The 24749-nt window shown below is 36.2% G+C and overlaps 1 protein-coding gene across 1 annotated transcript in view; it reads left to right on the top strand.

Annotated features, from left to right (window-relative positions):
- ADAM10 (ADAM metallopeptidase domain 10) overlaps positions 1 to 23331 on the top strand; it is a 119095-nt gene extending 95764 nt beyond the window's left edge. The window contains exons 11-16 of the mRNA XM_081228747.1: positions 6035 to 6185; positions 6989 to 7172; positions 8104 to 8212; positions 8684 to 8904; positions 19209 to 19335; positions 21094 to 23331. Of these exons, the coding sequence (XP_081084873.1) occupies positions 6035 to 6185; positions 6989 to 7172; positions 8104 to 8212; positions 8684 to 8904; positions 19209 to 19335; positions 21094 to 21188 (887 nt within the window). The 3' untranslated portion in view covers positions 21189 to 23331. The remainder of the gene's footprint in view (positions 1 to 6034; positions 6186 to 6988; positions 7173 to 8103; positions 8213 to 8683; positions 8905 to 19208; positions 19336 to 21093) is intronic.
- Positions 23332 to 24749: the final 1418 nt, after the last annotated feature.

Below are 24749 nucleotides of genomic sequence, written 5' to 3'. Positions count from 1 at the left end.
TTTGGGGTCCTTGTCCTATTTTACAAGATTTTAAGTTACTTGAGGGCAAACACTGAGGCCTGCTCATATTGCACATAAACAACACTCTTATAGATGAGTTAAACATATGGCAGCAAAGTAGAAAGAATTGAGGAAGGTTTCCAGATAAACATGGCCTTTCATTTTTTTAGCTGCATTTTTAAAAATAAATTTATTTATTTTATTTATTTATTTTTGGCTGCACTGGGTCTTCGTTGCTGCACGCAGGCTTTTCCAGTTGCGGTGAGCAGGGGGCTACTCTTTGTTGTGGTGTGTGGGCTTCTCATTGCGGTGGCTTCTCTTGTTGTGGAGCATGGGCTCTAGGCATGCAGGCTTCAGTAGTTGTGGCACGCGGGCTCAGTAGTTGAGGCTTGCAGGCTCTAGAGCGCAGGCTCAGTAGTGTGGCTCACAGGCTTAGTTGCTCCGTGACATGTGGGATCTTCCTGGATCAGCACTCAAACCCATGTCCCCTGCATTGTCAGGCGGATTCTTAACCACTGTGCCACCAGGGAAGCCCTGCATTTTTTTTTTTTGAGGTATAATTGACATAACACTATGGCCTTTTGTTTTTAATTGAAATTTATACAGAGATAATTTAGATTCACATGCAGTTGTAAGAAATAATGGAGATTCCATATACCCTTCACCCAGTTCCCCCCAGTGGTAACATCTTGCAGAACTGTATAGTATCAATACAGTATTACATATAGCAAGGATATTGACATTGATACAGCCCACAGATCTTATTCAGATTTCCCCAGTTTTTCCTATCCTCATTTCTCTGCGTGTGTGTTTAGTTCTGTACAGTTTTATCATGTGTAGGTTTATGTGTCCATCACCACAGCCATGATAAAGAATAGTTCCATCACCACAAGTAATTCTTTTTTTATTATTATTATTTTGGCTGTGTTGGGTCTTCGTTGCTGTGCGTGGGCTTTTCTCTAGTTGTGGTGAGTGGGAGCTACTCTTTGTTGCGATGCGCAGGCTTCTCATTTCAGTGGCTTCTCTTGTTGCAGAACATGAGCTCTAGGCGCCTGGGCTCAGTAGTTGTGGCATGCAGGTTCTAGGACGCACGGGCTTCAGTAGTTGTGGTGCGCAGGCTCAGTAGTTGTGGTTCGCGGGCTCTAGAGCATAGGCTCAGTAGTTGTGGCGCACAGGCTTAGTTGCTCTGCGGCATGTGGGATCTTCCCAGACCAGGGATCGAACCCGTGTCTCCTGCATTGGCAGGCGGATTCTTAACCATTGTACCACCAGGGAAGTCCCACCACAAGTAACTCTTGGCGTTGCCCTTTTATAACCACACTCACCTCCTTCCTGGTGTCCCTTCACCTGCCCCACTAAACTATTCTCCATTTCTAAAATTTTGTCACTTCAAAAATGTTATATAAATGGAGTCATACAATATGTAACTTTTGGAATTTTTCACTCAGCATGATTCCTTGGAAATTAATCCAAATTGTTTGCCTGCATCACTTGTTTGTTCTTTTTTATTGCAGGTGGTATGTGTGTACTACAGTTTCTATTAAAGGATATTTGGGTTATCTTCAGTTTTTGGCAGTTATGAATAAAGCAGCTATAAACAGGCTTTTCATGCGAATATAAGTTTTCATCTCTCTGTGATAAATGCCTCCAAATCCAACTGATGAACCAATATAGCCATTGTTTGTTTTTATTTATATGAAACTGCCAAACTGTTCTCTAGACGGCTGTACTATTTTATATTCCCACCAGCAGTGTATGAGTGATCTAATTTCTCTCTATCCTTGTCAGCTTTTGGTATTTTTATTTTATCCATTGTGATAGGTATATAGTGGTATTTCATTGTAGCTTACTTTGTATTTTTCTGATGACTAATGACATTGAATATCTTTTCATGTGCTTTTTTGCCGTATGTATATCTTCTTTGGTGAAATGTCCATGTTTCTTGGCCATTGAGTTTTTTTGTTTTTTTCTGTTGAGTTTTGAGGGTTCTTTATATAGTCTAGATGCTAGTCACTTGTCAGATATTGGTCTGCATATATTTTCTTCCTGTCTGTAGCTTGTCTTCTCATCCTCTTCACAGTCTTTCCCAGAGCAAAAGTTAAATTTTGATGATGTTCAAATGATCAATTTTTACTTTTATTGATTGACTTTTTCTTATAAAGCCTTCTTTTTCTTTTAAAAGGGCAGATTAAAATTACATTGATGTTATCATTTTTGTTATTGTTGTTGTTACCAGTGGTAGTTTTTCTAAATCTTCTTAGTGTAGAAGTGACACATAGATTCTTCATCTGTAAACTGGGTTTTCACAATAAACTTCCTGATTGAAAATGACTTTAAAAATGAGCATATTTGTCTTTCTCTGTCTGACTTCACTTAATATGATAATCTCTAGGTCTATCCATGTTGCTGCAAATGGCATTATTTCATTCTTTTTTATGGCTGAGTAATATTCCATTGTGTGTGTTAGTGTGTGTGTGTGTGTGTGTGTGTGTGTGTATACACACCCCATCTTCTTTATCCATTCATCTGCTGATGGACACTTAGGTTGCTTATATGTCTTGGCTCTTGTAAATAGTGCTGCAGTGAACATTGGGGTGCATGTATCTTTTTGAATGAGAGTTTTCTCCAGATATATGCCCAGGAATGGGATTGCAGGATCATATGGTTTTAGTTTTTAAGGAATCTCCATAGTGTTCTCCATAGTGGCTGCACCACTTTACATTCCCACCAAGAGTGTAGGAGGATTCTTTTTTCTCTGTACCCTCTCCAGCACTTATTATTTGTAGACTTCTTAATGATGGCCATTCTGACTGGTGTGAGGTGATACCTCATTGTAGTTTTGATTTGTATTTCTCTAATAATTAGCAATATTAAGCATCTTTTCATGTGCCTGTTGGCTATCTGTATGTCTTCTTTGGAGAAATGTCTATTTAGGTCTTCTGCCCATTTTTTGATTGGGTTGTTTGTGGGGTTTTTTTGACATTAGTCTGTATGAGCTATTTATATTTTGGAAATTAAACACCTTGTCAGTAGCATTGTTTGCAAATATTTTCTCCCAGTCTGCAGGTTATCTTTTCATTTTGTTTATGGTTTCCTTTGCTGTGCAAAAGCTATTAAGTTTAATTAGGTCCCATTGGTTTATTTTTGTTTTTATTTCCATTACTCTAGGAGACAGATCCAAAAAAATACTGCTGCAACTTATGTCAAAGAGTGTTTTGCCTATGTTTTCCTCTAGGAGTTTTGTAGTATCTATTTTTATATTTAGGTTTTAATCCATTTTGAGTTTATTTTTGTATGTGGAGTTAGAGAATGTTCTAATTTCATTCCTTTACATGTAGCTGTCCAGTTTTCCCAGTACTACTTTTTGAAGAGACTGTCTTTTCTCCATTGTATATTCTTGTTTCCTTTGTCGTGGGTTAACTGACCATAAGTGCATGGGTTTATTTCTGGGTTTTCTATCCTGTCCCATTGACCTATATGTCTATTTTTGTGCCAGTCCCATACTGTTTTGATTACTGTAGCTTTGTAGTATAGACAAATACCAGAGAAAGACAAATATCATATGATATCACTTGTATGTGGAATCTAAAAAAAGGATACAAATAAACTTATTTACAAAACAGAAATGGACTTACAGACATATAAAACAAACTTATGGTTACCAAAGGGGATAATAGGGACAAGGGCATGGGGGGGAGATAAATTAGGAGTTTGAGATTAATATATACACACTGCTATGTATAAAATAGGTAAACAACAAGGACCTACTGTATAGCACAGGGAACTATACTCAATATCTTGTAATAACCTATAATAGAAAAGATTCTGGAAAATAAATATTTACATAGATGTATGTATGTATAACTGAATCACTTTGTTGTACACTTGAAACTGACACCACATTGTAAAATATCTATACTTCAATTTAAAAAAAATAAATAAATAACATTTACATAAGATAGAAAAAAATGAGCATATTGCTTTTTAGTATTATGGGAAGGAAATTTGTTTCTTAAATGACCGTGAAATATGTACGTATTATAATTTTTGTATTTAAACAGCCCCTTTTCCTTGTATTTAAGCTGTTAGCAAATAGCTGATTTGAAGTAATGTTTTTGTATGAGACGAAAACTAATGTGTAGTAAATATTGCATGAATGGTTTTCTGACTTTTATCGTTTTTCCTTTTCTCCTAAATTACATGTCACATGAATTATAAAATGATTATAGCTAGACTGTAGAAAAATCATTATTATTTACTTAGTATATATTTGCATGTGCATGCTTCTAGTTTTTGAGAACAAAAGAGATGCTATAAAATGAAAGAGAGAGGGAATTCCCTGTCAGTCCAGTGGTTAGGACTCGGCACTTTCATTGCCATGGGTCCCGGGTTCAATCCCTGGTTGGGGAACTGAGATCCCGCAAGCCTCATGACATGGCCAAGAAAAAGAAAAAGGAAAGAGTGGGATGGAGCTTCAGTTACGTCTAAAATTTCCTTTAATGTTTCTTGTGGTCAAGGATAAGAATGAAGTTTCTGAGTATAAAGCTAGGCTTTCTAGTAGAATATTTTTGATTCAGATGTGCATTGTTTTGGGTTCCTGTGCTTGAGATATGTTCCCTTCCACTCACTCAGTTCTCAGTTTGAAGGCGGTGCTACAACTGTTTTCCACATTGATTTGGTATAGCAGAAAGAAAAGAGCACCAGATTTTAGATCTAGAAGACCTGGGTTTAGTCTGTGTTTTGTCCATACTGGGGCATATGGTTTCCAGCAAGTCACAAACTCTGTGAAAGTTAGTTTTCTTTTCTCTAAAATGAAGACATTTGATTCTTTTCATTTCCCTGCAGATACTGAAATTCAGTGGTTTTATGTTCTTACTAAGAGTAACATTCTTGTTTCAATTTTAAACTTCACTGGCAAAATCAAAGAACTTTAAAAAAGAGCCTAAATATCTTCTGAAATTATTCACTATGCTTAGACCAGTCTAACCTTAATGAACTAAGATTTGACCCAATATTGTTAGACTCTGGAAATACAAAAAGTGTAAATAATACATGGTTCTTCCCTTAAGGAGCTTGGTCTAGCTGACAAGCAAAACAAATGTACATTACAAAAAATTTACTAATTGACTAGGATACAGTCAGCCAAATAGAATGTGGGAAATTCCATAAAATAAAATGACCCAATTTCTTTAACAATTAATAGTGTAAAAATAAAAAGAGGGGAGGGAATCTGTTACGTATTAAAAGAACTTAAGATACATGTCAACCAAAAGCAACCGTGGGGAGAGGGGTTGGGGGAAGCTTGTGTGAAACTTGGTTCAAATAAACTAATGTAAAGAGGTAATTGAAGAAAATTGAACATGGATTGGCTATTAGATGCTATTAAGCATACTGTTTTTTAGATGTGAGAATGGTATTATGGTTAGATTTTAAAAAGAAAGAACTCCTTATCTGTTAGATTCATCTTGGGGTATTTGTTAAGAGCAGATGAATATGTTAGATGGAGTTGTTTACAGCATATTGTTGAAGTTGTTAAAGCTAAGTGATTGGTACATGGGAATTCACTGTACTTATTCTTTTACTACTTCTGTGTATGTTGGAAATTTTCTAACAGAAAAGGTTTAATTTTTTTCTGCTTGATGAAACACTGACTTACTTTGTACTTATGTGCTAAAAATATAAATAGTACAGTCATTGTTCAGTAAAGCTCAGTGTGGCATGGCCTAAATAGAATGCTACCACTTCTGAGAGGGACCTTAGAAGGGAGCATCAGGTCAAATTCCCTCACTGTACAGCTTAAGAAACTGAGGCCCCAAAAAAGGGAAGTGACTTGCCTAAGGCCACATTGCTAGTTAGTGACCAAACCACTGTTATAATTAGATCTCCTAATTTCCAGGTTCCTAGTTTGTTCTACTTTTCTTATTCTTCGAAATTTTCCTTTCTCCTTTTGTTCTGCAGCTTTAAAGAGTTTGTAAATTTTAAATAAAATTAATGTTGCATATAGTGCTTACTTTGTCTTATTTATTTTCTTCAGAATCTGGCCAACCTATTTGTGGAAATGGAATGGTAGAGCAAGGTGAAGAATGTGATTGCGGCTATAGTGACCAGTGTAAAGATGAGTGCTGCTATGATGCAAACCAACCGGAAGGGAAAAAATGCAAGCTGAAACCTGGAAAGCAATGCAGGTACCTTGCTAATTCCAGTAGTGCTAATGTTCCTGGAAAGTCACCTGAAGGCAGTTATATCAGATTTCAAACTGAGATTAGGAGATGTATGTGGTTTTGGAACTTTGTTATTTGTTGTTGGTTTATTTTTCTGGAGTAGGAGTATTTAGGGCACTGTTGTTGGCAGATTGAACTACTTGTAATTGCAGTTTGTGTGGTGGGTGTTAAAAAGGGACATGCAAAGGACACTCAATAAAATACATATTATTTAATGCCACTTTAAAATTGTGACTTTTGTCAGTAGTTTTAGAATCTTAACTTTAAATATTTAGATAGTATGGATTCCATACACTCCTGTAACTTAGTTGTCATATAATTTTATTTCACTCGCCAAATTATTTTGATAGTGATAGATATAAGCAGTAGAATATTGTTTGTGCAGTACTTTTAAAATGGATGTTCTGTGTATCCTAGTTTGATTTTAGTGTATAAATGTGAGAAAAGTTGATAAATTGACTAATGTGTATCTATGAAAAACAATGATGACTTGCCTAATATTTAATCCATTTTCCATTATAACCTTTTACTAAAGGCAAATAGAATAGAATAAGAAAGCTGAATACAGTATGCCTTCATTATAAAAACAAGATTCTTAATCACTTTTCTGCACTTATTAGAATGTTGAAATTTAATAACCTCTTATTCCAATAAGACTTATTTAACAGTAACATACTTAGCATTTATGATTTAAAAATTAGGACTGTATCTATGTGTATAGGAAATATCCAAGTGATTTTCCTTACTCACCTCAATGTTTCTTCTAGTCCAAGTCAAGGTCCCTGTTGCACAGCACAGTGTGCATTCAAGTCAAAAATCGAGAAGTGTCGGGATGATTCAGACTGTGCAAAAGAAGGAATATGTAATGGCATCACAGCTCTCTGCCCAGCATCTGATCCTAAACCAAACTTTACAGACTGTAATAGGCATACACAAGTGTGCATTAATGGGGTAAGCATTTGATTTGTATGTTGTTTATTTAGTTTTATGAAACTTTTTTCAGAATAATTGTTTGTTGCCACTTAAAGCCGCATAAAGTAATTAATCTCGGTCCCAGTTTCAACATCCCTATCTATTTCCTCACAAAGCAGTGACTGCATTATGTGGCATAAGTGCCTGGTGGCATTTGATTAGTTATTGACTTGTCTTTCATCTTTCTACTGCATGTATTTGATACTCTCTAGAGAAAAATAGTTACGTAACTAGGCATGTAACTTTGTATTGCTTTTAAGTTTTATAAATTAACATTTTAATACTCTAAATAAAAGAACTCTCAGTTATTTCCTCTGAATGTGAAGCCTTTAAAGCTTTCTTGGCTAAATAATCACTTTCCTCTACATGAGGAAAATTTCATTTTTCTCTTCTTATAAAGGAGCCATAATAACCAACATAAAGTCGATGCTCATCTAATCTCCTTCTCTGTTTTTGTTTAGTCTAGATTTTTAAGTTACCATTTCTTTAAAGATTTACTGTCTTATTTGCACTTACTCTTTTTTTTTTTTTTGCGGTACGCGGGCCTCTCACTGTTGTGGCCTCTCCCGTTGCGGAGCACAGGCTCCGGACGCGCAGGCTCAGCGGCCATGGCTCACGGGCCCAGCTGCTCCGCGGCATGTGGGACCTTCCTGGACCTGGGCACGAACCCGTGTCCCCTGCATCGGCAGGCGGACTCTCAACCACTGTGCCACCAGGGAAGCCCCTGCACTTACTCTTTTTAAGATGTGTTTATACCATCCATTTCTGATACTAATCTATGCTTCCCCCCCACCCCCGACTTGTATTTCTACTTAATTATTTTAGCATTGGAGGTGTCTCTGTCTCCTACTGTCAACAAGAGGTTTGACTGTATAGGGATTAAATAATTGGTCTTTTATTTTTCTTTCAGCAATGTGCAGGTTCTATCTGTGAGAAATATGGCTTGGAGGAGTGCACCTGTGCCAGTTCTGATGGCAAAGATGATAAGGAATTATGCCATGTCTGCTGTATGAAGAAGAGTAAGGCTTTTAAAATGCAAGAGTATAAAGTCTGTTTCAAAAACCTATTTTCTCCTAAATTTTGTGTTAAACTTTGATATACAGTTGGGACAGATAATTTCCAGCTGACCTGATCCTCTTGAGAAATTTTTAAATGTAGTATAGAATTGTGTTTCTAGTATTATGGTCCCTACAGTGTTTTTAAAATGATAAACTAGAAAAAAACCTGCCAGCGTTTTTACAATAATTAATATAAATACTGTTAAAAGGATTTAAAGCCATTGTAGGCACTAAGTCAGGAGTTGCTGGTTGTTTGTTTATGCTGTAATATTTAAGGTGAATTACCAGTGGTGTTATCTAGTCTAACTAATGAAAGTCTATATAACATGTCATGGTGATGATTTTAGGCAGTTTCTTCCTTTCCTCCCTCTCTCCCGAGCTAGCCCGATAGGAAATCTGATCTTCAACTTATATTTGACACTTCTTTTGCAGTGGATCCATCAACTTGTGCCAGTACAGGGTCTGTGCAGTGGAACAAGTACTTCCTTGGTCGAACCATCACCCTGCAACCTGGATCCCCATGCAATGATTTTAGAGGCTACTGTGATGTTTTCATGCGGTGCAGATTAGTAGATGCTGATGGTCCTCTAGCTAGGCTTAAAAAAGCAATTTTCAGTCCAGAGCTCTATGAAAACATAGCTGAATGGATTGTGGTAAGTATAGTTTTTATTTATAAAGAAACCTTATCTTAAAATGATTTGATCATAATTTTACTTGGTTAGAGGTCACCCCTGTTATGAGAAAATCACTTATTTTCTGTTTTTACTGCAGTTATAGTTGACCCTTGAACAACATGGGTTTGAACTGCATGGGTCTACGTATAAGCAGATATTTTTCAATAGTAAATACTACAGTAGTACACAGTGTGGAGTTGGTTGAACCTGCAAGTGTGGAGGAACCATGGATATAGAGGACTTTGGAGGTGGTTGGCTAACTATGATTAACCCGCCACGTTCAAGGGTCAACTGTATTTTATCTGAAGAGTGATTTTTAAAGTTCAGGTAACCCTGAGTATTACTTTCTTCTAAAGTGGTCAGAATCTCCACATGTGTATCATTCATAGATTTAGTTGGTAGGTGATGGGAGTCATTCTGTTTTACTCTGCTCCCTGGTTCATGTCCTGGATGGGTTACTTCATCCTTTGGTCCATATGATGAGAGTATTGTCGTGGAACTTTTTCTTGAAGTTGTTTTGGAAAGCCCTGCTTGCTTTTTATACTTCTCCCTTGTCTCAATATAGCCAGCTCTGGGTTCTACTTTGCTGAACAGGAGAGATGAAAGATTTTTCTAAAGGTTTTTTTCTGATGTTTCAATGTAGTTTCTGCGTCTTCATCTTGTCCGTGATAGGAAAGGTTGAGTAGGGTAAGATCAGATACAGAGCCTTTTGCAGATTTTTTTATGATTATGGATGTTCATTCAGTATATATCTACTGAACTATATTATTCTTAAGCCCACATTTTCCCCAGTTGTACAAATGTTGAATTTTTGAAAAAGATTGCTGAGAATGACTATCTTAAGTCACTTAAATATTTATGTTTCTAAGTGTTTGCATTAAAATAACAGTAGGAAACTTGCAAGTGATGTATTTGAGAGTGTGCTGTGCCTAAACTGAATGAGTTTGCTTTGGAAATTGACTTAAAACTCAGCTCCTCCCCCCCTTCCCAAATTATTTTTTACATTTTTTACTGTGTGTTAAGGATTGAGGATGCCTTAAAAGCACACACAAAAATAATCCTGTCTGGGTTGTGAGCCCTTTTTGGTACTATTGTAATAAAAATAATACTTTGCATGTTAGAATATGTGATTTTTAGATACATAATGACTATATAGTGGTAGGATTGTTGAAGTTGGATTTAGGAGACCTAGGTTTTAAACCAAATAATTGGGTCTCCTTAAAATGTTGTATGTTACTCATTTTTGTACTCCTGTGCTGGGTGTATAATTTATGTATTCAGAGAGTACCTGTTAAAACTGAAGGTGCCTTCTGGCACTATGGTAAAGTGAAAAGGGTACAGGCTTGGAATTACACGAGGATTCAGATCATCCTTCTGATTGACAATTCTGTGACTTCAGGTAGCTTACATTTCTTGGCTCCCTTACTTCCCTGTTTTCAACTCAAATCCAGTTCTTATTTTCTTTTTTTCTGATTATCTCTAATAAGAAAAAGTTGAGATCTAGTATACTTGTCTACTATGGGAAACAGTGTTTTCAAAGAAAAAAATCTGATAATTGGAATCTCAGAGTTATGTTCTGCTGAGTTTATGTTGTTGTGCCAGATGTTTTAGGTTTTCTAGATAGTAAATCATATCATCTAAAAATAATATTTTTTCACTTTTCTCCATTATATTTAATTTTGATTCATTTAGAATTTCAAAAACTCATTTATTCCTATTTTAAAATATTTAATAGAAATGATCTTTTTAGTTAAAGTGTTTTTAAAACCTTTTTTCATATTTTAGATTTGAGGATTTTGTGAAATGCTTCTTACAATGAATTTTAGCAATGTGAAGTCTTGTGCTCTGGAACTGATTCATCAGGCACTTTTAGGTTTATGCAGATTTGCCGTAAATGGGTATAGAACGCTGTTATTTTAAGTCAGTGTTGACATTCACATGCCACCCTTTCAAGTAGCATGGTCCATAATGCCTGAAGAGTACCATTAGGCTGTTGCTGCATTTGTGGGCATTAATCAGATCAAACAGTAAGATAAACAACAGCCACTTCCTTACAAGTTATTTGTCTCATTTGTGTTACTTGCAGAGTTCACTTGCATAGCAGAGTTCATTTTGTTACACTGGTCTTTCATCATGTATAAGGAAAGTGTCCTTCTAGTTAGTAATGTAGGTTATTAGTTTGCTCTGGTAAGAAGCTGTGAAAGGGATGATGGGTTAGTTTCACTGACTTTCCTTTCCATTGGTACCTGGTGGCTTTTTTGTCTCCTTTCCACAGTATACTATGGCATCTTTTTTCCTCATGAGGGTAGAGTGGGAAGAACCTTAACAGTTTAATAGTTCAGGGCATGAGTTACTGACTGCTATAGGCACCGTGGAAATGATGTAATAAAGACTTTTACTTTCTTTTCTGGGGAAAAGTTGTTCTTGACAGTAATGCTTGAATGTAGGCTGAGTGCCTACTGTGTGTCTCGCCAGGAGATAATGATAAACATCCTTTGGATTTATCAAGGGGTCACCTAGTTCTTGAAAAGTTGGGGAGCATTCACCAGTAAATCTGTTAAGACCCTGTACCACTGTCTCCTTTTCATTAAATGGGTACATTGGTAATTCTTTTTCATTTTCTCCCATAGTTACTGATGTGTTCACATTTTCTGTACCTTTTGTGTTAGGTTTGACATAGGAAACCATCTTTGACCTGGATTTTTTTCAAATCTATCACTGTATTTACCCCACACTTTAAAATAATCGCCTGTTAGTTTGTGGCTTTTTTCTTTTTAATTTGTTCAGATTTATTAGGAGTTCATCTTTTTATTATTATTTTGACAAGAGTCAACTATGTTTCTCATTTTTGAATTAATTTCTTCTCTCTTATTTTGCTGTAATTTTACGAACCTAGGTAAGTATCTGGTGTTCTTTATGAAAGATTTAGAGCAGTGTTTCCAAGTGCTTCACAGAACACTAGATCCATAGGTTTTGTGGTCAGATGAATCTGGAAAATATTGCATACTATAGTCCCCTCTTAGAGATTTGTGATAATATTGTGAGAAGCCCCACGATAAAAAATCTTTTTAACTTCATTTTCCAAACTTACCTGACCTTTATTCATATTGTACATGAGAATCACCTAAGGGCTTAGACCAGTTAAGTCAGAATCTCTGGGGCTGGAGTATAAGTGTCTGGGTCATTTCAAAGCTCCCAACTCTCAATTCTGATGAGCAACTGGGATTGAGAACCATTCATGTAGAACAGTGGTTGGCAAACTATGGCTCATGAGCCAAATTTAGCCCACTGCCTATTTTTGTATGGCTCACAGCTAAGAATGGTTTCACGTGTATAAGTAGTTGAAAAAATTCAAAATAATATTCTTCTGGGGACTTCCCTGGTGGTGCAGTGGTTAAGAATCCTGCTGCCAATTCAGGGGACATGGGTTCGAGCCCTGGTCCTGGAAGATCCCACATGCGGCGGAGCAACTAAGCCAGTGCAACACAACTACTGAAGCCCGCGCGCCTTGAGCCGGTGCTCCGCAACGAGAGAAGCCACCGCAGTGAGAAGTCCACGCACTGCAACAAAGTGTAGCCCCCGCTCGCCACAACTAGAGAAAGTCTGCGCATAGCAACGAAGACCCAACGCAGCCAGAAATAAAGAAATAAATTTATTTTTTTTAAAAAAAGAATATTACCCATAATGGACCTAATGGCCATAATTAATTTAAAAAATATGTATTCTTCTGAAAATTATATGAAATTCAAATTTCAGTGTCCCTAAGTAGTGATTTATCAGAACATGGCCATGCCCATTCAGTTATATATTGCTTATGGCTGCTTTTGCACTTTGAATAGTTGCAGCAGAGACTGCCTGGCCCCGTAAAGCCTAAAATATTTGTCTGGCCTTTGATAGGAAGTGTCTGCCAAGCCCTAATCTAGACCATTGGATCTCAAAGTGTAGTCCCCAGACCAGCAGCATCAGCAGCACCTGGGAACTTGATAAAAATGCAAATGATCAGGTCCCACGTGGACACCTGAGTCGGTATGTGATGGTGCGTGCTAAAGTTTGGGGTTCATTTTTACAGTCTCTGCAGTGTAATGACTCCTTTTTAAAAGACTTTTAATGGAAAATTTCTACTTTGTCTTCCTGCTATGTTGAAAATGGAAGGTGGTTGTGGACCTCCAGAGTCCTTTGTTGCCTAGTAGAATAGGCCTCATAGATATCACTGCCGAAACTTTAACAACAAAGATGCAGTATTGTCACGGGGCTTAGCATATGGTAAGGAGTCAGTATGTGTTTGCTAGATGAATGAAGCAGATTACTATGTCATAGTTTATATGGAAAAGAAAAAATCATACATATTATCCTAACTTTGAAGTTGTAATGTTTTTAGGTATCTCTCAGTGGTATTTTAACCTGCTTGCCCAGGCTGAGTATAAAGTAACAAGAAGATTAGTAGCCAGTTGCTTTCGAGAGGGGTGGTACGTGGAGTGTTGAAGGATAAAAGAACATTTAGTCAGAGTCCAGACAATGGTATCTTCTGAAGGATGAAGGGACGCTTTCTGCCCCTGCAGGATGGCATAATCAGTATCCTGACAAGGGACTGTGGGTCTCACATGGTCTTGTGACTACCCGGAAGTCTAGAGCGTGTTTGCTGTGACTGAGAGTTGTTAACACTGGAAATTCACCAAAAGGATTATATGATTAACTTTTTCTAGAGATCTTTAAAATCAGCTAAGATTATCTTATGTCTGAAGAGACTTGATGGCTTGTCTCGCCCCTTCCCCCTCACAGTTTTTTGGGTGAAACCTGTTTTATTGTTTTGTTAGCCTATAGGTCCTTTTTGTTTATTTAGATTATTAAATAAAAAACTATTGTAATTAGAACATAATAAGTTAGACTGGCAAATTTTGACCTTTCATTTTTGTCATTTTTACTTAATTTTTCTACTTTGTGTTCTTTTGGCCATATAAGTGGATGTATTGAACATCATCTATCTGTTTCTTATGTAGAATTATTTTCTCAGACTTGATTTAGTACTTGTTAACTTCTAAGCTGTTTTTTAAACTTTTGGATGTCTTCTCTTTGTCTCTTTAAGTTTCACTTAACACCCTTGTATCTATGAAAGACAAGAGCTTGACTCGTAATTGACATTCATTAAATGCCTGTTGAATGAATGACAGCTCTCTTTTATTTCAGACTCTTAACAGGTGGACAAACTGTGATCTCTTTTCTGAGATGAAACACATATATTGCACTTATTAGCCTGGTTGGTATTCTTTTTCCAGATTTTATAGTATATGAGAAAACATGTGATTCAGCATTTACCACTCTGATAATTCTCTCTTGAAGGGGGCATTTAAAAAAATCTTCTCTACCAAAGGTGACCATATTTACTAACACTCAAATGCACTATTGTTTTGTTTGGTTTTTTCCTTGCTATCTTCTATCCACTGCGATATTCTATTTCTGAGAGCTACTATCATTGTCACAAAAACATCTCAGCTTTGGGCTTTTGAGGTATATAGTTACCTGGAAGATTTTAGAGGAAGACCAGGAACACTGCTAGAAGGGACTGGAAATTCTCAAGGACCTGGGTGCCACATTTTCGTAAATGTCTGTTGATCTCAGCTGGGACTCAGTCCTTTTGACCTTTGTTTTCTACAAAGTTATAACCACTGTTAAATTCAGGCTTCCTCTCTCCAGTCTGCTCTTGTTACTGCCATACTACTTGCATCTCTATTTAATACTGTACAGGTACTGAAAAACTGGTATTAGAAGAGGTGTCAAACCATAATTTTTTATGTCCTCTGTTGTAAGAGACTTTTGCATTATTTGTGCGTGTGTGCAATCTAGATATAATAAATGTGCCATCTAGATATAATAAATAAATAAATATTATAAATGAGACGTGTTTCGATAAGTCAGTATTTGGAGTAATGACTCACGTGTAATAACTAGTCCAACAGGTACTTTTTGGTGGAGTAGATACTGAGTTTATAGAATATAAATTCAAAAAGCTTGCAGTCTAGTTTGGGATAGAGAGGATAAGCACATAGGAACATATTTTCAGTTCTGCATCATGTTTTCACAGGAAATAGGAGAACCTATTTGGAGAAGGCTTCTTTAAGGATGTGATACCAAAGCTAAGTTCTTAAGGACTAGTAGAAGTAGAGGGACAGGTGGATGTTTTATGAAGAGAGAGCAGCTGAAATAGTCACAGACATAAGAAATATTTTAAATAAAAATTTTTTTCACATTTATTCTTTTGAAAAGTGTGATTATCCTTTTTTTTTTTTTAATTGACAAAGTAATATGTTGCAAAGTAAGCCGCCTTTTTTCCCTGGAGCCCAGTCCTCTCAAGACGAGTTTCTTATATATTTTTCAGAAACTATTTTTACAAGAAAATATATTTTTAAAAGACAAGTGGAATCATATATTTACTGGGCCACAATTCATTGTGTGCTCTGGCTTTGTTTTTTTTCTCTCTCCCACTTAATGATTTATCTTGGAGACCTTTGGTGGGAAGCTTTTGAAGAAGGGTTTTACATAGAGGAATGACATAGTTCTGTGTTTTAAGTAGTTGTAACACTAATGACCATGTGGAAGATGGTTTTCAGCAGGGAAGACTAGAAGGAAGGAAATGTGTTAGAGAATATAATGAACGTCAGGAATGGAAGGGCATCTCCCATAACAGAACTAGCCCACCAGCCTGAAGGTAGTAGGAAGACCCTTGACCCTTTGTGCTTATAAAATGGATCACGTTAGAGGTTATACTGCCTTTCCAGAGGGTATTTGGAAATTACCAGTAGTTGTCAGAGTAACTGAGGGACTCTACTGGCATTTGATGGATGAGGGCCATGTATGCTAAACTTCCTGCATTGCTCAAAATGGTCCTGTACCACAATGCCAGCATGACTAACACTGAGTAAGAAGCACTCATCTGCATCCTAGTCACAGGCATGCTTGTTTAAAATGCAGTTCCCTGGGCCCTCCACCAGAACACTGAATTGTAAGTAATGTTTTACTGGAACACAACCACATTCACCTGTGTTGTATCTTATCTATGGCTGCTTTTATACTACAGTGGCAGAAATGAATTGTTTTGACCAGGACCATATGGCCCACAAAGCCTAAAATGTTAGTTGTTTGGCTCTTTATAGAAAAAGTTTGCTGACCCTTGGTAGAGACCAGTAGTTCTCAGTCTTGGCTGCATAGTGGAATCATGTGGCAGCTTTAACAAAACTGCTGATGTCAGAATGCCACCCGCACCCTACTGGAGTCTGGGATTTCGTCCAGGTATCTGAGTTTCCAGGTGATTCTAATGTGTAGCTGAGGTTGAGAACCACTGGTATAGAGCAGGAAGAGTACTTGTAGCAGTACAAGCTGGTGATTTTGGTTCTTAATGATTTTACTGGGTCAGAGTGTCAGAGTTGCAGACAGGAAAGGTAGAAGAAGGTCTTAACTTCATTGAATGCCACATTTAAAAGGCCTCTGGATGCTTGGAACGCGACAAAAGCTGTGCATATAGTTCTGCATGTGACAGTAGGCAGAAATGAAAAGAGGAATCAGCCAGCACTTGAGTTGACAGACTGAGGACAGGACTTAAACCCTGCCCTTTTTTTTTTGATAAATAGCGGGTCTGTTATTTGAGGATGAATAAAACAGGAGCCTGTGGGAAATTTATTTAACAAGGGAAAGGGAGTATTAACCTAAAGACTCACAGGGAGGAGCAGTGCTCTGAAAATTATTTTCTACAGAAACCAAAAGAAAGTTTTAGAAAACTATCTGGCAATCTCGGTAGGATGCAAGAAATGGCTTCTGAAAAGTAGATTGTAAGCTGTGGTTTCCAAGCCAGATTCAGCCCGGCAAATGTGTCTTGTATGGTCTACCTGTTGTTTTTAGAAATTTTGAATGAGTTGTTAGCATTTAAAAACAGATTTCTTGTCAAAATTCAGATTTGTAGCTTCTCTTTAAAGATAAGTCTTTCGGCAGTAAGGCTGACTTGCATGACCCCTTGCTCTCTCCTTTCTTGAACGCTTCATTCCTAAAGGCAATTAGGTGAGGCCAAGCAAGGCATCCATGCCTGGTGAGGGGAGCTGTACTGGCACAGGGCAGGGTGCCCTTTGTACCCTGTAGAGGGGTGACTGGCTTGGGATGTCAGGGTACAAGTATTGTGAGGAGGGTGTCTTCTTAGCGGGGGCAGTTTTAAAAGGAACTAGGGCTCCTTGGAGAAATGACTGATTCCAGTGCTGGGGCAGGGAAAGAACAAGATGAACCTGGAACTCCTTGTGCCAGCTGAAGTGCTCAAAGAATGGTGAGGACATGCCCAAAAGACACAATAATGATAGTAATGGATTATAACCCATTAAGGAAAATAGGAAATCATGAGGGAATAAATAAATGGATAAATTGAAAGTTTTGTGAAGAATAGAATATTTATATAGTTCTAAATTATGTCCGTACAAAATACTCATTGACTACAAAAGAGAACAGTATCATTTTGGTAAAGTTTGGCAGTTAACACCTTGATCAGGTCCTTAGTAATGAGATCAAAGTCATGTGTCACCTGGTTGGATGCAATGAGAAGAATACAGCATCACTTCTGAGATATTCTTACTAAAGATGTATGACCTGAATCTAATAATAAAGAAACATCTGAGAAACCCCAATTGAGGGACATTCCAATGCAAAATAACTGACCTGTAATCTTCAAAAGTGTCAAGTTATATAAGCTAAGGAAAGACTGTGGATTGTTTCCAGATTGCAGGAGACTAAAGAAACACAGCTGGTAAATGCAGCACAGTTCTGAATCCGATGGCATTGGGACATGTGGCAAAACTTGAATGAGGAAGTCTGAGGATTAAATGGTAGTGATGTAACAATGCCAATTTCCTGATTTTGTTGTGATTATCTAGGAAAACCCCCTTAAGTTGCAGGAACTATATGCTGAATTGTTCAAGTGTAACAGGACATCATGGTAGCAGTTTACTCTCAGATGGTTCCAGATTTTACAAACTTCTTTGTACTGTACTTGGGACTTTTCTATAAGTTTGGGATTCTTTCAAAATTAAATTGATATGTTTATATGTATATATATGAAAGGCTTTATGCACACACGGGGAAAGTGGCTTGGGGTATTTTACCACAACATTCATTTTTATTTCAGCTTCTGTTTCTTTAATTATATTGTCACTGCTGGATAAAGAAAACAGTATAGAAGTAGTAGCCTGCTTGTTTTAAGGTCCCAGATCTGAGAAGCGCTTCTTAAATGGGAGTTTTATTGGCAATAATTAGCAATAACTATATATGTATTATAACAATCTGTGTAAGCCAATATAAGGTTCATAGTTTTCTAGTTGTTACTATTTTGTATGATGTTTATTAGGACATGCTATCTTAAGACAAAAATTGAATATTTTGAATTGCAAAATAGACTTAAATTTATTAAGAATGGCAACAGTAATTTTTCTATAAATAAGATTATGTCAGTAGTTTTTGAAGGTTTTTTGTTTGGCTAATTAATTTAATATGATTTAAGTTGGAAATGAAATTTTTTAGTACCTTCTTAGAGGTAAACTTTACCTGCTTCTAGAATGTGTGTATCCTTCCACTTTTCATATTAGACACTTAACCTTTAAATAAGTGAATATATATGTAATAGATATTATATATATATATATAATGAAAACTAAGATACATTGTATAGGAATAATTTAATAACAGTAGTCTGGGACTCAAGTTTCAAATGAAATAGAGAAACAGGAAAGAGGGGTCTCAAAAAAGATAGAATTTCAGTCTTAGCTTTGATGATTAGAAAAAAATATAGGTTAAAGAATATTTTAAAACTCTATCTAGTAGAATTTAAAGCAAGTTATATACCTTCTAAGTCGCTGGATAGTATAAAAAGCAAAGTCTGTAAGAGTAACAGGCAAAAGAAAGGAAGGAAGTATTTAAATCAGAAAATATTTAGTAACATGGGAAAATGCAATATAAACTATATGCAGGATGATCCCAGTTTTGCACGTGTGTTTTTCTGTGAGCATGACAACCATAGTTATATAGAAAAGAGACTGAAATGAAAATAAGATTGAGTGGTTTCCTCTAGGAAGTGAAATTATGGGTGATTTTTGTTTTCTCTTTTGTACTTTTTTTTTTATTTAAAGAGATTAATATATATGTGCTTTTATATGATATCTACAACTCCCAATGAACAGGTGTTCTTTGAAAATTAAAATGTAATATATCCTATTGTATATTTTATAGTTTTTTCAGTGGAAAAATCTGTTTATTTCTAGGCTTATTGGTGGGCAGTATTACTTATGGGAATTGCCCTGATCATGTTGATGGCCGGTTTTATTAAGATATGCAGTGTTCATACTCCAAGTAGTAATCCAAAGTTGCCTCCTCCTAAACCTCTTCCAGGTAAGACAATTTGAGCAATATTTTTATTACTCAGAACCATTTAGCAAGTAGAACTGAATTATAAATGGGTCTTCAGTAACTAATATATAATACTTTCTCCTTGAGAATGGGATTACTGGATGAATTATGTAGTTGATTTTTAAGTGTGTGTTTTTTGTTGTTATTTTTTTATCAACCCAGTCTAGCTTATGGCTGCCGATTTAATGCTAATATATCCTTTTAAAAAAAATCCAAAAATCTTCCTTTTTTGGTTTTATTGTGATAGACTACTTTTAAATGATTGTTCTAGTCTAATAGCTATGCTTCAGTTATGGTTTTTAACGTTCGTGCTCTTGAAATATTTCCTGGCACGTAAAGACATTTTCCCTAGGGATGATGCTTATGGGGAAATACAAGTTCCAGTCTGTGGGAGAGTCTTAGTGTAGAGGCTTCAGTCACCAAACAACCATAGTTATTCTCCATCTCTGAAAACAACTCCTAAGGTTTTGTCTCCACCACCCTTTACCTCTCAGGGAGACAGGGCTGGGAGGAGATACCCTCTTTAGATGAGCCCCAGGGATTTGGAGAAGGAGGGTCGAGCCCCGGGGATTTGGAGAAGGAGGGTAAGGAAGCGACTGCTCTGGGTTGTTTAGGCCTCACCTGTTTACCCCTCCCCAAGGTAGGTGTCGCTTCCACACTCCCCTCAGGACACCTGCGAAGTAGGTGTGGGACAACACTGTCCCAAGGCCCGAGGTAAATGGCAGTAGTTCCCTCTCCTGCCCCCCACTCACTTCTCATTGAAGCCTCTTGCCTCAGGCCAAATCCACTGCCCTACACAAAGTTGTTTAAAGCTAGGGGTTTCTTATAATTTTCTCCATTTTCCCTCAGTTGTTCCCCTATATTTACCTATCTTAAGGCAAGAGAGGTCAGTGGTCATGCTGGGACAGTATCTTGGTGGGAATCAGAGGAAATTTGATTTTGATGTCATTGCTTTTTGTAAATTAGCACATTAGCACTCTGGAACTGATGTCAGTTTCTTAGGGATTTCCAAGGGCTAAGTGACACTTTTTAGATACATTACCAATTATGGCCTCATTTAATGATGCAATTCTTTTACTTAATTTCATTTTAAGAATTTTCCAGCTCTTAACTGTTGTTTATTGAACCCTCACAAAAAATGTTGAGCACTTTTACGTGAATTATCATATAATCCTCACAACAGACTATCTGAGTTAGTTATTATCCCTATTTTACAGACCTAGTTAGTCATCTGAGTTTCAGAGAGGCTAAGTCATTTGCTCGAAGACACCCAGCAATTTCTTCCTCATAGAGTCTATCCTCAGACCCCATATTAATCTAATAGTTGTAGCTGTTAAGCACTTGAAATGTGGCTAGTCTCAACTGAGATGTATTGTACATATAAAATACATACAGACTCTGAAGACTTAGTATTTAAAAAATGAAATATTTCATTAATGATTCTTTATATTGATTACATCTTGAAATGATAATATTTTGACTATATTGGGTTAAATGAAATAAAAATATTATTAAAATTATTTTACCTGTTTCTCTTTAACTTTTTTCATTGTGGTTACCAGAAAATAGAAGCTTACATATACGGCTTATATTATATTTGTTTTGGACAATGCTGATCTAGAACCTTTTTTCTTTTTCTTTTCTCCTTTTTTTTTTTTTTTTTTACTGAAATGGCAGCTTTGTTTTTAAAGATTAAAAAGCTCATGGTAAATCTCTCTTGCTTTTGTTTGTGACTCACAGGCACTTTAAAGAGGAGGAGACCTCCCCAGCCCATTCAGCAACCCCAGCGTCAGAGGCCCCGGGAGAGTTATCAGATGGGACACATGAGACGTTAACTCAGCTTTTGCCTTGGTTCTTCCTAGTGCCTACAATGGGAAAACTTCACTCCAAAGAGAAACCTATTAAATCATCATCCCCAAACTAAACCCTCACAAACAACAGTTGAAGAAAAAAATGGCAAGAGATCATGTCCTCAGATCAGGTGGAATTACTTAAATTTTAAAGCCTGAAAATTCCAATTTGGGGGTGGGATGTGAAAAAGGAACCCAATTTTCTTATGGACAGATATTTTTAACCTAATGGCACAAAGTCTTAGAATATTATTATGTGCCCCGTGTTCCCTGTTCTTCGTTGCTGCATTTTCTTCACTTGCAGGCAAACTTGGCTCTCGATAAACTTTTATCACAAATTGAAATATATATATTTTTTTCAACTGCCAATCAAGGCTAGGAGGCTCGACCACCTCAACATTGGAGACATCACTTGCCAATGTACATACCTTGTTATATGCAGACATGTATTTCTTACGTACACTGTACTTCTGTGTGCAATTGTAAACAGAAATTGCAATATGGATGTTTCTTTGTATTATAAAACTTTTCCGCTCTTAATGAAAAATTACTGTTTAATTGACATACTCAGGATAACAGAGAATGGTGGTATTCAGTGGTCCAGGATTCTGTAATGCTTTACACGGGCAGTTTTGAAACGAGAATCAGTTTACCTTTTCCTTATGATGGAGTTGGTTCTGATATTCATTTTGTTTTATCAAATGGCTGCTAAGAGCACAAGAGTGACGATGCTGAAGAACACAGTTAAGTGCAAACTGGACATATGCAGCATACTACTACTTCAGGCTTAGTTCTTTATGTAAGTGTCTGATTTCCGCTTACTTATTTTAAACTTTCTAACTCAATTCCATTTTTGAATTGATAGGTGAAATTTTATTCATGTTTGGTAGCAATTATGTCAGTGAAATGATTCTTTTTATTTGCAGCCTTTATTTGTATGCTAATTACGTTTTGGTTTTGTCTGATACGGAAAAGAAAAGCTGTGTCTCTATTTTATCAAAATATTTGAACAGCGTTTTCAGCATATCATCACTGATCATTGGTAACCACTAAAGAAGAGTGATTTGCTCAACCAGTAGTTAAAATTGTAGCTAGGCCTTCTGACATTTTTTTTCCCTAAAATATTTTAACTGCAATGAAGGTGAAACAGCACAATGTCCCATTCCAAATTTATTTTTTAAACAGGTGTAAATAATTGGCTTTTTAAAGAAAGGAGGCAAAAGCATTTAATGTATTAAAAGGCTTATTGCTATGCAGGAATGGAAGGGGGCATTACAAAAAAACTTTAAGCTTGTGACATATTTATTGCTTCTGTTTTCCAGCTACATCACTTAAATTAGAAGTAAACAGCTATGATTTTCCTGGCTTCACATAGGAGGCAAATAGGGAAAGTTGAAAAGATTTGTGTTTGGCTTTTTTTTTTTTCTTTTTTTCTTAAGAGTATAAGGTTTACACAATCATTCTCATAATGTGACGCAAGCCAGCAAGGCCAAAAATGCTAGAGAAAATAATGGGATCTCTTCCTTGTAAACTTGTACAGTATGTGGTGACTTTTTTCAAAATACAGCTTTTTGTACATGATTTAGAGATGAATTTTGTACATGAAACCCCAGATAGACTATAAATAATTCTAAACAAACAAGTAGGTAGATATATATGTAATTGCTTTTAAATCATTTAAATGCCTTTGTTTTCGGACTGTGCAAAGGTTGGAAGTGGGTTTGCATTTCTAAAATGGTGACTTTTACTCTGCAAGAGTTATTAGTAACTTCTTGAGTGTGGTAGACTTTGGAACATGTACATTTTTTGCTTGTAATGTTATCCTGTGGTAGGGTTTTGGCAGGTACATACTGTCCTATTTTATTTTGAGTCTAAGTTAAATGTTTTCTGAAAAGAGATGCGTGCACTGAACTCTTTCCACTGCAAATCAAGATGTGGTAAAACAAAAGGATCAAGACAAATGAGATCTAATACTACTGTCAGTTTAATGTCCACTGTGTTTTATACAGTATCTTTTTGTTCACTTTGGAAATTTTTACTAAAAATTGCAAAAAATAAAGTATTGTGCAAAGATGTAAGGTTTTTTGAAACTTGAAATGCATTAATAAATAGACTTGATGAAATCGTCTTGAAGGTTTCATACTCTTTGAACTCTGAGAACTATCAAAAGAAGCTTCCAGCAAGGCAGCTTTTCCTTACTAAATGAAAGAGATTGTTAAGCAGAGAGGACGATCTCTTCCCACACAAGTACAGATATCTTTATTCCTAATTAAGACTTCATGTAAAAATTTTATGATTAGATATCTCTTTCTACACACAATGAACATTTGAAAAACGTTTAGTCTCAACTGCTTTATATTATTTCTAATCAATATTCAAAGTGCTTAAACGTGTCTGTCTTAGCAGAAGAGCTGAGTCATTTTGGAAACTGGTCTTATATATATTTTGCAAAGTTTTGAATGCCAAGTACCTCATTTATTTTAAAAGTCTAGTTTGATGATAAGTGTTTTTTAAAAATTTGAGCCACGTTTTCCTGCTTTGTCAAATTCATAGCAAATAAGAGACTTGACATTTCAGTCTTACCTAGAAAAAGAATTGTAAGCCCAGAGTGGTGCCCTGCACAGAACAATCTGCCCCAAACCCAAGTTATTTAGTTATTTTTTAAATATATTGAGGCCAGCTTAAATAAGTAGTATTTGTTAAATGAGCAAAAATATGCAATACTTTTTAGTTACTTTAATTTAGAAACCTCAAAATCTATATTATGTTTAATTATGTATGTTTATGAAACCATCATTATTGATTCAGATGATTGCAAATGTATTACTTTTACTTTACAATTGAATATTTAAATTTTGTTTAAATCAGCAATAGAATAAATTATTACAGTTTCTGGACTAGTGTTCTCCATAGTGTCAGGCAATATACAGTTTTGGGAAGGACTTCTTTTGGGGAATGGCAGCTTTGTCTGATCAGTCTTGTTTTTAGCAGTTTGTGCTTTGAGGTGCTTCATTTTTGTTATATTTACGGACTAGTGAAAACTGAAGATTTCTCCAAATTGAGCAAACTACTCTCGAGTTCTTATTTCGGTCCCTGTGGTCTGTACATTTTAAGACCTAATGACTATTATTTCTCCAAGGATGGGATTGGATTAGTGTCCTTGGCAGCTGGGCAATTGTGGGTACATGTGCTTGGGAAGGCTTTTAATTTCCTAAGTATTTCTAATCGAAAGTACAAGAGGGTCAGTGTAGTAAGTCCATTACAAAACTGGACAGTCCATCTTCAGGGGTATAAGAAGTGATGTTCTTTATCCAGATTTAAAGAGTCAGGGTCTCCCAAAACTAGAGAGCAAGTTGGATATAGTTTAAAAGCAGCTGCCAGGGACAGTTTTTCTCTAGAGAAGTCACTAAAGTCGCAAGAAATTGTAGTTTCCTGAAAAGCACTTTTGACCTCTAAGTAACAAAAAGGATAATTAGTTTGCCCCACAGAGCTCAGCTTCAGTTTCAGCATTTCTGGTTTTATGTTCTTGATTGAAAACAACTTCCG

This window comes from Mesoplodon bidens (genome assembly GCF_964165515.1).
Source record: "Mesoplodon bidens genome assembly, chromosome: 3".
NCBI lineage: Eukaryota > Metazoa > Chordata > Mammalia > Artiodactyla > Ziphiidae > Mesoplodon > Mesoplodon bidens.
The sequence above is the reverse complement of the archived record's forward strand: the minus strand, read 5'-3'. Positions and strand labels throughout refer to the sequence as shown.